The sequence below is a fragment of the Pagrus major genome, chromosome 15, assembly GCF_040436345.1.
Source record: "Pagrus major chromosome 15, Pma_NU_1.0".
NCBI classification, from domain to species: Eukaryota; Metazoa; Chordata; class Actinopteri; order Spariformes; family Sparidae; genus Pagrus; species Pagrus major.
In genome coordinates, this window is record NC_133229.1 from 10,283,234 (window position 1) to 10,297,993 (window position 14,760).

The 14,760-nt window shown below is 38.1% G+C and overlaps 1 protein-coding gene across 1 annotated transcript in view; it reads right to left on the minus strand.

Annotated features, from left to right (window-relative positions):
• wdr27 (WD repeat domain 27) overlaps positions 1-14,760 on the minus strand; it is a 44,255-nt gene that overhangs the window by 25,407 nt on the left and 4,088 nt on the right. Inside the window, exons 9-18 of the mRNA XM_073482306.1 lie at positions 14,014-14,105; positions 13,089-13,153; positions 12,397-12,509; positions 11,358-11,431; positions 6,138-6,207; positions 5,420-5,488; positions 5,231-5,334; positions 4,337-4,426; positions 3,363-3,484; positions 878-1,011 (exon numbers count right to left, since the gene is read on the minus strand). Of these exons, the coding sequence (XP_073338407.1) occupies positions 878-1,011; positions 3,363-3,484; positions 4,337-4,426; positions 5,231-5,334; positions 5,420-5,488; positions 6,138-6,207; positions 11,358-11,431; positions 12,397-12,509; positions 13,089-13,153; positions 14,014-14,105 (933 nt within the window). The remainder of the gene's footprint in view (positions 1-877; positions 1,012-3,362; positions 3,485-4,336; positions 4,427-5,230; positions 5,335-5,419; positions 5,489-6,137; positions 6,208-11,357; positions 11,432-12,396; positions 12,510-13,088; positions 13,154-14,013; positions 14,106-14,760) is intronic.

Consider the following 14,760-nt stretch of genomic DNA (forward strand, 5'->3'; position numbering starts at 1 on the left):
GGCAAGATACCGAACCCCAATTTACTCCTGGGGGGCCATCAATGGTGGCTCTTCCATTGATATGTTAGTGTGTATAAATGCCTATTGCTAAACCAGGTGGTGCCTTGTATAATAGCCTCTGCCACCAGTGTATGAATGTGTGTGTGAATGACTGAATGCTGACTTGTCTTGTAAAGTGCTTTGAGTGGTCACTAAGACTAGAAAAGCACCATATAAATACAGTCCATTTACCATTACCATAAGTTAACAGATACTAAAATAAAAGAAGCACAAGCAGTAAATAAAGTAAATTGATAGAGAAAATAAATATTAAAATTAAAGCACTTTTTTTATCGTCATAATGTTTGTACAGTCCAAAAAAACATTTTGAGATCATATAAAACAGGGGTGCCCAAATAACACTGAAACTTAATGGTGGGCCATGAGGCAAAAACCTATTGTACTGTGTTGTTAAGATACAAAATGGTACAAGAATCCCATGTTTGGGTAATTGACTGATTTCCTGCGCAAAGTGCCTACCAAAAATAAAACAGCATAAACAGTGATTTATTACCTCATGGCAGGCCAACTTTGGGCAGCAGATATAGAAGAATGCAACAACTATGACGTTAACACTATACTGTTGGTTAATGTATGGTTTGAGGCCTTACCAGAGAATACTATTGTTGATTCCCCATTACTACAATGTCTTACACATTCAGGAAACATTTGAATTTGAAAATTTTGAAAACTGATATTCAGCTTGACATCAAAAAGGAAAGAAATATCTTTGCCAAAACTCTTGTGGTATTGATATTTTCTTTACATTGTATGGTGTACTAAATAGCTAGTTTACAGTATGCATCACTATTAAGTATAAATAATCACTTATAATTACCTTTTGACGTCGTCACGTGTGATGTCCACATTATACAGATACAAACATAAAGAGGGTCCAGATCCCAGAAGCAGAAATTTGTCGAGGTAATAAAACTGAGCACTTCTAATGGGTTTAGAGAATACACTGTTGCCCTAATGGAGGAAAGGAAAGAGACACAAGTTAAACATATCTCTTAAAAACAAAAAACACTTCTAAAATAAAAATATAACACTAATTTAATCTAATAAAATGAACTAATAAGGTTACAGTGAATGTCGATGTATTTGATGCCGACACAGAAAACTCATAAATCCTGAATAGTTTTGCTAACTATATACTCCATATTGCCTGAAGGTGATCTGAAGCAAAGTAAAGTCACGGCTGACTTCTGAAAGCAATAAAAAGTTATAATAGTAGGTCCTGAACACCTCTATTACTTTAAAATTGCTTGAAATGACACATGCAACACTCTCAAATGTAGAGTGATAATCTGCACATACGATACTGTCTGTGTTATCCCACAAACATGTCAACATTAATGGTAGATCATAAAATCTTGAATGTTTGCTCTCCACAACACTCGTTTTTCTTTTTCTCACTTCATGTTGAAAAAGGGACTCCAAGAAAGTCAGTTCCACAGGAGGAGGGAGTGAACTCAAGAATAGACATCCTTATCAGAAATGTTTTGGTTAAGGCATTAACGTCTTTCTCCTTGACCTCAAGACTGCACAGCTGGACTTAAGAATGGTAAAAGAAGCAAACAGATGGGCTGTCCTGACTTACCAACGGACATCTAAAGACTTCCAACGATAATTGTACGAATACTATAAGGCTGTTTTGAGGTTATTTCTTTTTAGAGTTTTTAAGTCTAACTGTGCAAATCTATTTGTAATTCTGGCTAACCCCGACAGACCTCCTGTCCCTGAAAAGACTTGCATTTGTTGCCAAGTTGTTTCACAAGAACACCAAGCAGTCAAAGGCTGTAGACCCAGCCAAGCTCCAAACAATCTCACTGAGTAGTGCATGCAGGGATGGTTATCATCAGCTATGGGGAGACCCCAGAGTTTTAACTTGGCATGGGGGAAGCAGACACACTTCTGACTGTCCCATTAAATGTGATACCCGATGAAGTAAGGAGGCTCTGCACATGATCAGAGTTTTGGATGTTCTGAGTCAAGCAGATGCTTTGAATGACAAAGTAACTATCTTTGAGCCAAGAAAAACACCATTCAATCATCTCAATTAATTTGGCTCTCTCTTTTTTAATTCCATTAGGCCATTCTCATTAGAGGAGGAAAAACTGAATTAAGCAAGTTTTCTATCAATATGTCAAAGGTACACTTTGAACATTACACAGAATTTCCCTGCTGAAGTTATAAAGGTGGCCATGACGCACTTTCTAATGAGTTACAGACAAAACAAACTAGATCATCTTAATCATAGCATCTCTTACCTGCATTACCATATTTAATAATGTGGTGCACATTTTCCATCACTCTCAACACATGACACATCTCTTTATACAGAACCCAAGCCTGAGACTTTATACCTAAAAGCATGTTCTAGAAAACCAATAGAGGGGTGTGCCTCATGGGACCTTATGACCTTATGAAAAAAAAGTATGGTAGTCAATCCCATTTGAATTGTTCCATGAATTACACATATGATGTTTGTCAATTTAAAGGATCACAGAGTTGAGAAAGTCTCAGTTTGTTGTAAAAAGATAGTAAAATACCATTTAGTTTTGTATAAAACTTCTCACCGAACTACATTGTCTCACTCAATCTACATGACCAACACCAACAAGGCCATCACCTCGGAACAGATAAAGTTTTAAAAATGGTGAAAATCACAACAAGTCTGGCCATATTGACATCTGCAGTTATGTGAAAGGAGAGTTAGTTAGTTCTGCGAGCTTGCTAATATACGGGACCAGCTCTACAAGGTTCGGTTATGAGTTTCGGTGAGTGTTTAAAGGAGATGACTTCATTTCTGCTGTCTCTCGCATTAACTACTGTACACATTTCTGCTGAAATAAAGTCCATGGTGGTCCACTGACAGGGGCCTGACTTCAACTCTCTTTGAAAACATGAAGCAAAACATTGTGGATACAGAAGCAACCACTGTTTTACTGTCATTCAAGTGTGGCATCATTTACAACAACTGCAATTAGGGACAAAATCCTTCCAGCAGTCACAGTGGTCTTACCAGACAGGGCTGAAAGTAAAACAAATGTGTCTGTAGTTATTTTGTTTTATTTCCAAAACAATTTGAGATTTTAGATCTTTAGAGTGAGGAGATTTTTGCAGTATGAGGTCACTCTGGCTGCTCCTCATTTCACTGATTTTTTATGGTGAGGACTTATGCTTAGAAAAATGAGTAAGTGAAGGTTAAGACAACGTGGTGATGGTTAAGATTAGGGTGATTGGGACTGAATGAAATCCATAAAACAGAATAAAGTACAAAAGTAAATGTGTGTGCTGTATATGAAGGGTAAATTTACCATGATAATGGCAGGCTCTGAGCTGCCAAGGGTCCAGATTCGGAGTGACTGGTCTTCTGACGCACTCAGCCACCACTGTCTGTTGAGACTCCAGCTCACACTGCTTACTGGCTTGTCATGGCCTGCATATAAAGAGAGGTCTGAAACCAACCTGGAAATCAGAGTGTGGCTGCAACATTTACTTTTATGGTGCTGTTCAGAGAGACAGACAGAGTGAAGAGAAGAGGCTCTCGGTGACCCACTGGTCACCTCAACTTCTGTCCTCTTAGCTCTGCTGCCCCCTTATGGAGACTGTGTTCCCGCTGCACGGAAGCCATCAAGTGTGAAACAGATGCTTGACATGCATGGAATCCTCTGTGTACCTGTCAGTGTTGAGTGGCAGTGTGATGGCAGACAGAACTGACTGCTCTGAGTGATACTTAAACTTCAATAGTGTGTCAGTAAGTTCAAACCTAGTTGCATTCAAAGGACAATTTGCCCTTTCATCTTTCTATTTCTGCCATCACCTTGGTTTTACTGCCTGACAAAAACAAAGACAGAGCGTACCAATTTCTTGCTTTGGAATATAATCAAACCACCCTTTTCCGGTGAGAGAGAACTCTTAATCTACAGTTTTGACAGTGATAGCTGAGTAAGTGAATATTTGGATTTGCCTGCAGTCTTTCATCTTAAGCCATAATGGCTCCATTTCCAAGTATGTTAATCGGAATAGCCCAAATAAGGCAGACCTAAATCCAAGCTGTGGCTGACCTTTTCTTAACATACTCCTTGTCTCATAAAAACATCACAAGATCTTAACCTAGAATAGCCCAAAAATGTGAGCAGAATTTGTGAGGAGTCAATTAATAATTTTAAAAAAATCATCCAAAGCATCAACATTCAACTGCACTGCTGACAACAACACGTATTTCACAGAGGGCAAATACCCAAATAACCAGCAAGCTTTTAATGTATGCATATTTGAGGTTGTGCACCTGTGTAGACAGTTGGATTTCCAGTGAGGGAGGACTTGTACAATAACACCGAGCTGTCGCCAAGACCACACAGGATTTGTTTCCCGTCACCTGGGAGAGACAAAGAACCACAGAATCCTTTTATTAGGATTTTTCAGTCAACAGCTGATTTATTATTATCGAATATATGAAAGCATTTTTTTTAACAGCGGGAAAGTTAAGTGTTTTGTCTGAAAAGGGACCAATACTGAAGTGTAATATAATTCTGTAACAACAACAATGACCTGTTATGTCATCATAAATCATAAAATTATTGTTTTACCTTAATTCACCCTTCCAGTGGAGGATGGAAAAAAAACTCAATGCCGTATGAGGCTTTCCTGTTTGCATAGCAAGGCTCAGAACAGTCTTACTGTTGACGAAATATTAAAAATCCAGGCTCCAATTGGCATTGTATGTAAAAAGCCTTCATTTCTTTTGTAGTATCATGGAGGAATATGCTGAGGTCCTGACACCTGGCCATGGGATGGTTTTGGGTGAACAACTGAGAGCTCAGAATAATTTTGATGTGATTACACAGACGTAACCAGGATCTACTTAGTTTTAGGGATAGGAAAGACTACTGTAGTACCTGAAATGTGCAGTTGCAATGACATTTATTGTAAATCCAGTCTAAGTGTCCATCAGGAAATCTCTATTAATAAAAAATGTACGATCTCCATTTCTCACTGTAAACCTTAGAAACTCCTGTCCCAGTCGACTAAAATTTCTTCGTATCACTACTTTGCCTGAGTTTCTGTGCTCACTATTGATTTGTTGTCTATGAGAAGAAAGTAATACATAATGATTTTTTAACTTTACCCACATACATGATTACATTATGTTTTGTGTGTTGCCGCAGCAAATCAGTCTCACCTGAGTACTGAAAGCAGTAGACTGGTTTGTTGCCAGTGCTCAGATGACTGTGTGGAATAGTTGGTGCTGCACTGTCTGCTGGATAATCGCTAAGGAGAAAACCCCTAAATGACCAAAAGAGAAGAAGATTAGTATTTATATCAACACAACTTTTGAAAACATTGTATTTAAAATTATGGAACTGCTTACGTATTTTTAGTAGCCTTTTTAGTGGAAGGATTCTTCTGAATATTTGTTTTAGGTGAAAACATAATTCTTCTGAAAAATCAAAAACAAACAAACAAACAAACAAAAAAATGAATGTAATGTCATGAGTGAAGTCTGGAGAGTTTGCTAGACACGTCAAGGTGCCTTTCTTAAAGGGTAACTCCAGCACTTTTACACATTAAAGTGTGTTGACAAGTCTTGGGGAGTATAAGTGCATATGTGAAAAACATAGTATAAAACCTTTTGTGGCTGCAGAGGAAGCTGCGTGTAATCTGATAAATTGCCTCCAGTGATGTCACTGATCGGAGTACACTTACCAGCTAAGTCTTGGGGTGGCAGCAAATATCCAAGGTCACTTTTCTACCCCCATTAACCTGACCTAACCTAACCTTAGTATGAAGTGTCCTGTACAAGGCAAGTGCTATGATGATGGAAATTTTGTGGATACATTTCATCTCGAGTGTTTAAGAGTAATATGTGTGATATATTTTAATAAGGGGAGTCCTGGGAAACACTGAAATCATAACATTAGTGGAATGCATAGTGAAGAATGAAAATAAAGCTATCCAAGAAAAAAGTTCCAATTCTCCTCTCACTTGAATTTCCTTGAGAGTTTTTCTTAATCCTTATTCAATTTTGGACAATGCAATTAACTGTAATTCGATTTTCTATTAGGCAAAATGTTATTCTGTGAACATACCTTGGGGCACTGGTATATCCAGACGATCTCACTTTTGAATGGAAAACCAGAGGCTGCTCCTTTATTCCCCCTAAGATGAGGTGGTCCATTAGACACAGACTGACAAACACAAGTACTTAATGACATTATATATGTCCAAACCATAGAAAGAAGATACTAAAAAGAAAGAGTTCAATTTACAAATGAGTGGTCCAAAGGAATAAAAGACTTCTGTTCATTATTTTCCATAATTATGATGGAACTACTCATTATACTGTTGTGGGTTTCATGGGTATACTAGGAAAGGAAGATACAATACGATTAGGAGACCACTCCGTGCTGTGAGCATTAAACGCATCAGCCACAAACCATGGGATGGTTCATTCTGCTCCCTGTTCACTGTCAGTGGCCTTACTATATTACAATGAGCTCACTTTTTCCACAACCATTAAAATGTGTGAGGCTCTCCAAGAACTGTTCTCCTGTCAAATAGCAGGCAAAGTAAGAAAAAGTCGCATAATCTCTGGGCGGTAACTTTGGACATAAGTTGTATCAGAGAAAAATATACATAAATATTTTTTTGGTTTACAGCCTTGACTCGAATTCAACCTTAGTTTAGCATCTAAGCAGAGATTAACCTATGAAAATGTTATCTTGTTACATTAATTCATCAATTAATTTAGTTGACTAGCATTACCACAAACAACAAGTCAACTGTTTCAGCTCTTAGACACAGCTCTTTAATTTCTTTCCATGCAGTAATACATGTATATATTCCACAGCTATTTTTTTCCTTGATGGTAATTCACTTTGAAAGGTACCACAGTTTATTGACGGGCTGTTGTTTCAAGTCACATTGGTGTGTTTACAGCAGTATCTTATTTTCTATATGACAATATGAGAGATGGCATTTGAATTATTTTTTAAACATTTTCAAAAAGGAAAACCTGATAACAGAATTCCTGATGACAGTCAATAACTGCAAGCAAACCTATGGGTAATAACTTCACCAAAAAAAACCTGTAAAAGAGATGTACCACTATTTTTTAATAATTAAAGGGTTTTTCACACTGCATATTCTTAGCCCAGGGCTATCCTTAGCCCCAGGCTTAGAGTTGACCCTGGGATAACCCTGGGCTATACAAATCACACTGCAATTCTACTAGCACTGTTAACATTAGTCGTGAACACATGACTAATGTTAACAGTGCTAGAATGATGAGTTACTACTACTTTACTTTAGCCTTGTTTGATCCTGAGACCTTTTAGCCCTGTGTTTAGCAGATTTTCAGGGGATAACCCCACAAACTCGGGCTAACCCTGCTCTGGAGACGGGCCAGTGAGCCCTAGGCTAAAGTTGGGTTTAGCCCACTTTGGAATGTGCCGAGACTGTGCCAGTGTGAAGTCTTTCTTAGCCAGGGGCTAAGTGCAGTGTGAAAAGTACTTTAGATTAAATTAATTTATCATTAAACTTGCACAACAGCTACACAGTCTCCCCTGACTGTGATTTATGCAATATTTGTATGCTAGGTAATATCAGTTGTCCTGCTTAGGCTCTTGTATGACTCAGGCACAGTCCCAACACAATGATAAATTGTATGCAAGTGAAACCAACCAGTCAAAGTCAAAGAGAAGCACATCTGGATCTCTTTTTGATCCTCTCTTATCGGGGAGTGCTTTTCATCTTTGATCAGCAGTGCCAATGTTCACTCCAGGTTTGGCTTGATGGATATTTTCCTGTTAAATACACTTGAAAACCTCTGAACAATTACCCTTTTCCTTGGATTTTGAATTGAAATTTGAGTTCTCTTTTGGTACATGTTGTTACTTTATCCGTTCAGCCTCAAAGAATATTGCTGCTGATATTTTTCATGCTGTCTTGCTTCTATCAAAACAATAGTCTTACTTTCTCAGTTGAGCTCTGCAACAGCTTTTTTAACCTGGTATCTAACTTAGGTCAAGTTGGTATTGTATGGTATCAATCAGCAAAGATGTTTATAATAAATGTGCTATTGCAGGTCTTGTGACACTGGTCGCTCACATGTAGCACCGTCCTTTATTTCTCCACTGTGTTATGTGGGAGGTGATGTATGAGGAGCTTTTGATCCAGCACAGATTATATGCAGAAACAAGGCATTTCAGGCCAGAGATCTAATTACCTGGCGACACAATCACTTGGCATTGCTCAGCAGCCCTATTGACCCCCTGCTGATATATAATGGTCATATAGTTTTATGAGGCAGTAAAAATCTCATAATTTACGCTGACTTGAGACTTAGACGCTATTTGAAGCAAAGTGAGAGTTTCAGACAAATTTCCAAGTCGAGTCATATCCGCGTAAAATCACAGCGGTGCTCCATTTACGGCTCTTACCTCATTATGTCAGACTTAGCCTAATCTCTCTTAACAATCGCAGTAATATGGTTTCATAATTCTTCAGTCTGTTGAAATGTAGGATGTTTAGCTTCAGACACAACAACAAAAAAAAAGCAACAAATGATAACTACACTTTTTAGTTTCAGTGATTTAAAGAAGTGACAATGATTCTACAGTTTGGTTTGCCTGCATTGGAAGGCACAAGGCTCAGGCCAGCCCATAATACACTTATTCTTGTGCTTAGTCAGAGAACAGGAGACACACACTCAGACCTCCCTCTGAGTTAGCTGTTGAAATTGACCCAAGAAAAATACAAAATAATTCAAGCTTCTAAAAGTGTATAGACCGTAGCAGCTATATATGTCTCAAAGATATTATTTTGACTGTAACCAGACTCTCTGGTATGAGTTATTGCCTTACTGACCTGTGAAAAGTGGGGCACACACTAGGTGAAAAGAGAGAAAGCAGAAGTAAAAAGGTATCAGAGGCACAGTAACCAAAGACTGACAGGAATTATGAATATGGAGCCAAACTAAGGGTCTGACAGCAATTGAAATCATGTTACATCTGAAGAATGTGTGGAACATATGTGTAGCACACTGGAGGGAAATGTATAAAGAGGGCAAAGAATGTGATACTACATGTAGCTATGCGGATAAAACACTAACCACAATATCAAACTTTAATAGAGAGCTAGATGTGAACAGGAGGCACTCTGTACTGTAGTTGCTGTACAGCAGTGACGAATGGAACAATAGTGAAAGGCACGAAACAATTTTCTCTTTCATTCAAAGTGGACCAGTCAAGGCCGCACAGTTCTCTGTTTTTCCCATCTCACTCTATCCAAAACTAGCAAAGGAGTTTCAAAGAATAAGGCCGACATTGACGCTTAATGCTCTGTGTCATGTCAAAGTAGGCAGATATCCTGCAGTAGTCATTCAGATTATATTTTAGATGAGCACTGAGTTTTATTTACATAAATCTAAGCCTGTGTCTCCATTTGAAGTCATTTCATTTTTTTTATACATTTGTGACATCTAAGGACAAATTAGAGAACCATTTTTCTACTGAGTTACAAGTTCCTGACATAGAAAAAACATTAATTGTTAAAGTATAAATTTCATCAGTATTTTATTTTAATGTTACTATAACCAGAGGTCGGTAGAGTGGCCAAAAACTTTACTCAAGTAAAAGTACTGTTACTTTTCAAAAACAATTACTTCAGTAGAAGTAAACATAGTCATCAAAATAACCACTTTAGTACAAAAGTACCTACTGAAAAAGTTAATTGAATAGTGAGTAATTTACGGAATAAAATTTTTGTTGCTTCATCTGTAAATATTAGCAGTTAGCACTATTGGAAAACCATGCTCCTTCTACAGCTTCAGCCATTGTGCTGCTTTGAGCACAGTCATGTGGAGGTGTGGCTGTGGTGGGAAAACAGAGCACCAGCAGACCTGGGACCAGCTGACCAACTGCCTCTAAACTGAATGTGCCCTAATGCATAAAATAATAAGCGAAGCCAGCTAAGATAAGAATGAAATATCTTTTTAATAGAGAAAGGTCCTCAGTGTTGTGCTTTGCTCTTCTTTTAGTGAAGTCTGATATAACAGATGCTACTGCAGGATCTACGCTAACCTCTGACACTAAGCCTGGCAAGACAGATTTCCGATGTCACATCATTACGTAATCTTGTGAATCTAGCGGCTTTCCAGGTAATATTTGATCACTTTCTATATAAAATATTTCAAAAAGAGTTTTTAACATGCAATTCAACACTAAGTGCAGCATTAGTAGTCCCCTGATACCATACCTATAAAACAACTTAATCCAGGCAGCTACACTTTAGACCGGTGACATCATGCTCAAAGTAATGGCAGCTGATTATCATCATCTCAATAAGCCAAGTCCTGTTTCACCTCATGATTATGTTACATGGCAGTTTGACACGACAGCAGATATCTAATCTGCACTCACAGTTCTTTTAAAAAGGCTCTCTCAGACTTGTGCCAGGCTTACAATTTTCCTTTCCAGCAGCAGTCTCAGAGGTTTATGGTGTAATTTGTATACAATCCTGCAGATATCCTTAAGAATACAGAGACGCATGGGGGGCAGCATGGCGGGTTTCACTAGTCTGTAAATCTTTGTGGTTTTTCGGTCTGACATTGCAGTCACGCAGCACCTCTACACTCCCCTGAAGATCTCCTACATAGTCTGGCACTGGCAGCTCCCTTCACTCGAGCTGTGGGGAGTCTGGTGAATACTGGCTTTCTCAGCGCTAACTCTCTGTAAGAGCAACATGTAAACCACAGTATACTGTAATGTAGGTCTCCTGCAGAATAGTTTCAAGCTGCCAGATCCTAATGATACACCCAAGAACCACAAATAGGCTCACTTTACCTCGGAATCCACCACTGCAAGAAGCAACCACACAACAAAATGTTAGTGTTTAAATTAGTGAGAATTTATCAGTCTAACTGTGTTTTACTTTTACTGTTGCATAATTTGAAGTACCTGCCTATGTGGCAAATGAAAACTGAAGGAAATCTTATGATGAATGCCACATCAACACCCTGTACAAGGCAACAAATGGAATCTTTTCAATCCTCTATATTTACAGATAATAAGGAGGTTCTCAGTAGCTCTTCTAATAGCCAAACAGGCTTTCTACAAACCTACAATAAGTACAATTTAAGAGAATCGTCTGCGTCCAAGCAAAACAGCCAACAGGCCAGACATGGAGTGAACTACAAAATGGGTCAGACTTTTAAAACCAAGAGTCATCAAACAGCAGTAGCTCCTTTTTTAGTGCATGAGCATAAGTGAGAGCTGAGTGAGTGTGACGACAACGACAGGCATGCTGACCTTTCTTTTTTGGAAGATTGGGCTCCTTCTTCTCGAATGCAGCATTCAGAGGAGATTCAGGCAGCAGAGGAGAACTGAAAACAAGGGAGGGTGGAAACGGGGAGAGAAGAGTTACTGGAAATGCAGGAGCACAGCATTTTCCATTAGGATTATTAGTCCTTCTAATTCTCAGTACCATAATATTGCTGACTCATGAAAATCCAGATGGCAAGAATGGTTATAATAGGCCAAGTTAATATGGAAATGTCAGAGTCAGAGGGAGTTACAGGCAGGAGGCCATCTGAATAACAGACCCCACTCATACGTCCTACTGTTAGTGAGGTCAGGTGACCAGTGTCTGAGAGAAAGCAACATGTCTACAGCTGCAGTATATTTTGCAGGTTTTAACAAGCTGACATGATTACGCTTTGGCTGAAAAGCTGCAAATTTTGTTAAAGTCGAAAAACACATAACATTTGATATTATTTAATTCATCGCTGTTTATTGGTGCTGCTGGATTTTGCTAAATAATCATTTATGGAGGTACAGCTAATACCTGAATGAATTTCATTCCTTCCCCAGAGGACAATTCTCAATCTTTGGCATTATAAAAGCAAAGTTATTGTGAGAGTAATAAGTATGATTTTCTGGATTAGGAGTACATCCAGTACGAAGAGCTTTATTAAAACTCATGCGGATTTAAGAGCTTAGACATATAAAAACATTTCAGTTTAGTCATTCACTGAGCACAGCAGATCCAGACTGCAACAAAATGATTGTGTAAACTACAGAAAAGCAGTTGTTTTCTCTTATTTGTGTCTCTCACAGAGTTGTTCACGACATAGAAGACACAGAATAACCGAAAAGCATATTATCAAGCAGCTGAGATATACAGGATACTACTGCATTTAGCAGTAATTTCTTAACTTGGCTTTCAGTCCCTGCGTATTCAAGATTATGCTCAAGATTCTATTGAAGGGAGCAAGTAAAAAGGACGATTTGTCCTCTAGGGGGTCAACGTACAGATATCACTAAGGATTTTCCTTTCACTCCAGGTTACCTCGGGAACACCGAAAAGCCTTCACCACAAGTCCGGTTACTCCCTAGCTCAGACACACGTAACTCCATCAGGACGACGCATGGAGTAAACAAAGAGCTCACTAAAAACACCATCTGCGTGACAAGGAATTCAAGAATTAGTTAATATCAAAATAATTCAATGGCCATAATTGCCTTTAAAAAGAGAAATAGATCGAATAGAATAGATGTACAGCATCTTTATGGCTAATGTTCAGGAAAATACAGAATACAAGGGAGGGTGTTTGAATATCCCTTTTGTTCAGCGAGCAAACAGTCAAATCTTGTAAAAATATATATTTCACATAATCCTGGAGTGTACTATGAAAACATAGTTTGCAGTATAATAAAATGAATATAGGAACACCTTAAGATAGTCACAACGAGTATAGGAAACACTCCACAAGATCCACTTACTTAACAGGGATTGATTTCAAGGGTTCATATTGTAGAGGGATGGAAATTTTCATTAATTCAGTAGTTAAACTTTTATTATCGTATAAAGACAAGATTGACTAGTAATGACAAAAGCATGCAGGAATGCACAGTCTTCAGCAAGTAGTCTGAACCAAAAGATCATTTGTAAACGAGAAAACTCTGAATGAGGACTGATTACAAGCAATGTATTCAAAAACTATATTGTGGTTTTGTCAAGATGTTATTGGAAATACTCACAGAGTTATCCCACCCTGAAGACATTGACCACGTCCCAGCCAGTGTGATGCTCAGGCTGTGGTAATCTAGAAGAATGAACATCAGTCATGGATTTTGGATACGTTCAATTTCCAGTTCGTATGTATCAGCTGCTTTACATTATGCAAAGAAATCAACATTGAAAATGTGAGCATACATGCTATTGATATACATATCATTAGAATATATAATATTCTAATGATACGATCATTAGAATATTAATGATAATATCTTATCTTTGTAGAGTTTATAATATGAAGTTTTTGTTGACACTGTGTGCAAAGTTTTACTTCGACACAAAGGTAATTTTTAAGTTGTCCAGTTGCATACATAAAGGTGATAGTGTACTGGAGTTATTATAATTTTTGACCAAAATGACCATAAGGTAGCCTAATAAGGTAGCCTAATCAACTTTGAACCAAAAGTGTCCCTAACAAAAATGGGAAGCAGGTTTGTCCTTTCGTGTACAACTATCGGATAATGCCATTCAGGACATTCAATGTCACTTAGCCCAAGATTGCTTTTTAAAATGTAATGAGCGAACTAATGGTCCACTCAGAGAGAGCACTACGGCAGGGCTACCTATTTGGGTAACTAACTACTATTGACACACTCTACGCAGGACACTGTAATGCAGTGTTGGCAGGACTGAATGATTAGGACTTATTCATCTTACTTATGATACTCTGAGAACCGGGCTTATATAAGTAAGCAATAGATTTTGCTGAGATTAACAGCACTGCTTTTATTTTCAAAAAACTGCAGCAAAGCAGAAAGGATATGGAAAAGAAGTAGTACCAAATTCCCTTTGGAATTTGAAAATCAATCACAGTGTTCCTTATAAAGAAAGATAATCTTAAGATGGTAAATGCAAAAACATATGACAGTCACACCACAACCAGCCTACCTTTGAAATATAGTACTCTTAGGAGTTCCGAGGTAGCCAGATCCACCACATACAGGCCATCAGAGCTTCCAATACATAGCCAGCTGTTGTTCCTGCAGGGGCCCAAAAAGAGACATATGGAAAAACTGTGTTACAGGATTTCCCTTAAAAGTATTTTCTTAGATCATTTGAGGAAAGATGGTGTAACCTCACAAAAGAAAAACACACTGATGTGATGAAGTGGCAAGCCATGCACACCATAGGACTATAGGTTTTTATTCAGGTTTCCTTTTGACTTCATGTAGTCTAAACTATGCACACCCAGTGAGATGGAAACTACTGCCACACAGAGTAGAGAGAAGAAGAAGTTGAGTCTGATGGTTCCTTTTCTATCCACTTCCTGCACTGAGCTACATGCTGAGATTGTTTTTGTTAGAGAAGTTTTACATTTTAGTGCATCATTATTTTCATGCCCGGCATGTTTTTCGTTGACAATGAAAGCTTTTGTGTGTGGAAAATGTATGTGATTATTGCATCGTTCAAATTCTTCTGAAGGTTTGTACAAGAGTTTGCAGTGTTAATGTCCGGATGCCAAAGTGTCTTTTTTGAATATACCAGTGGAGGGCGCCAACGTCTAAATTTTAAATTCTACACATACTTATCCCATAATACATATATTTTTTATATAAGCTCATCAGATGGAGGCCAGTAAAACAGTGGTTGCACACAGTTGATGAACTAGATTTTACACATTAGCGTCTGTTTGGG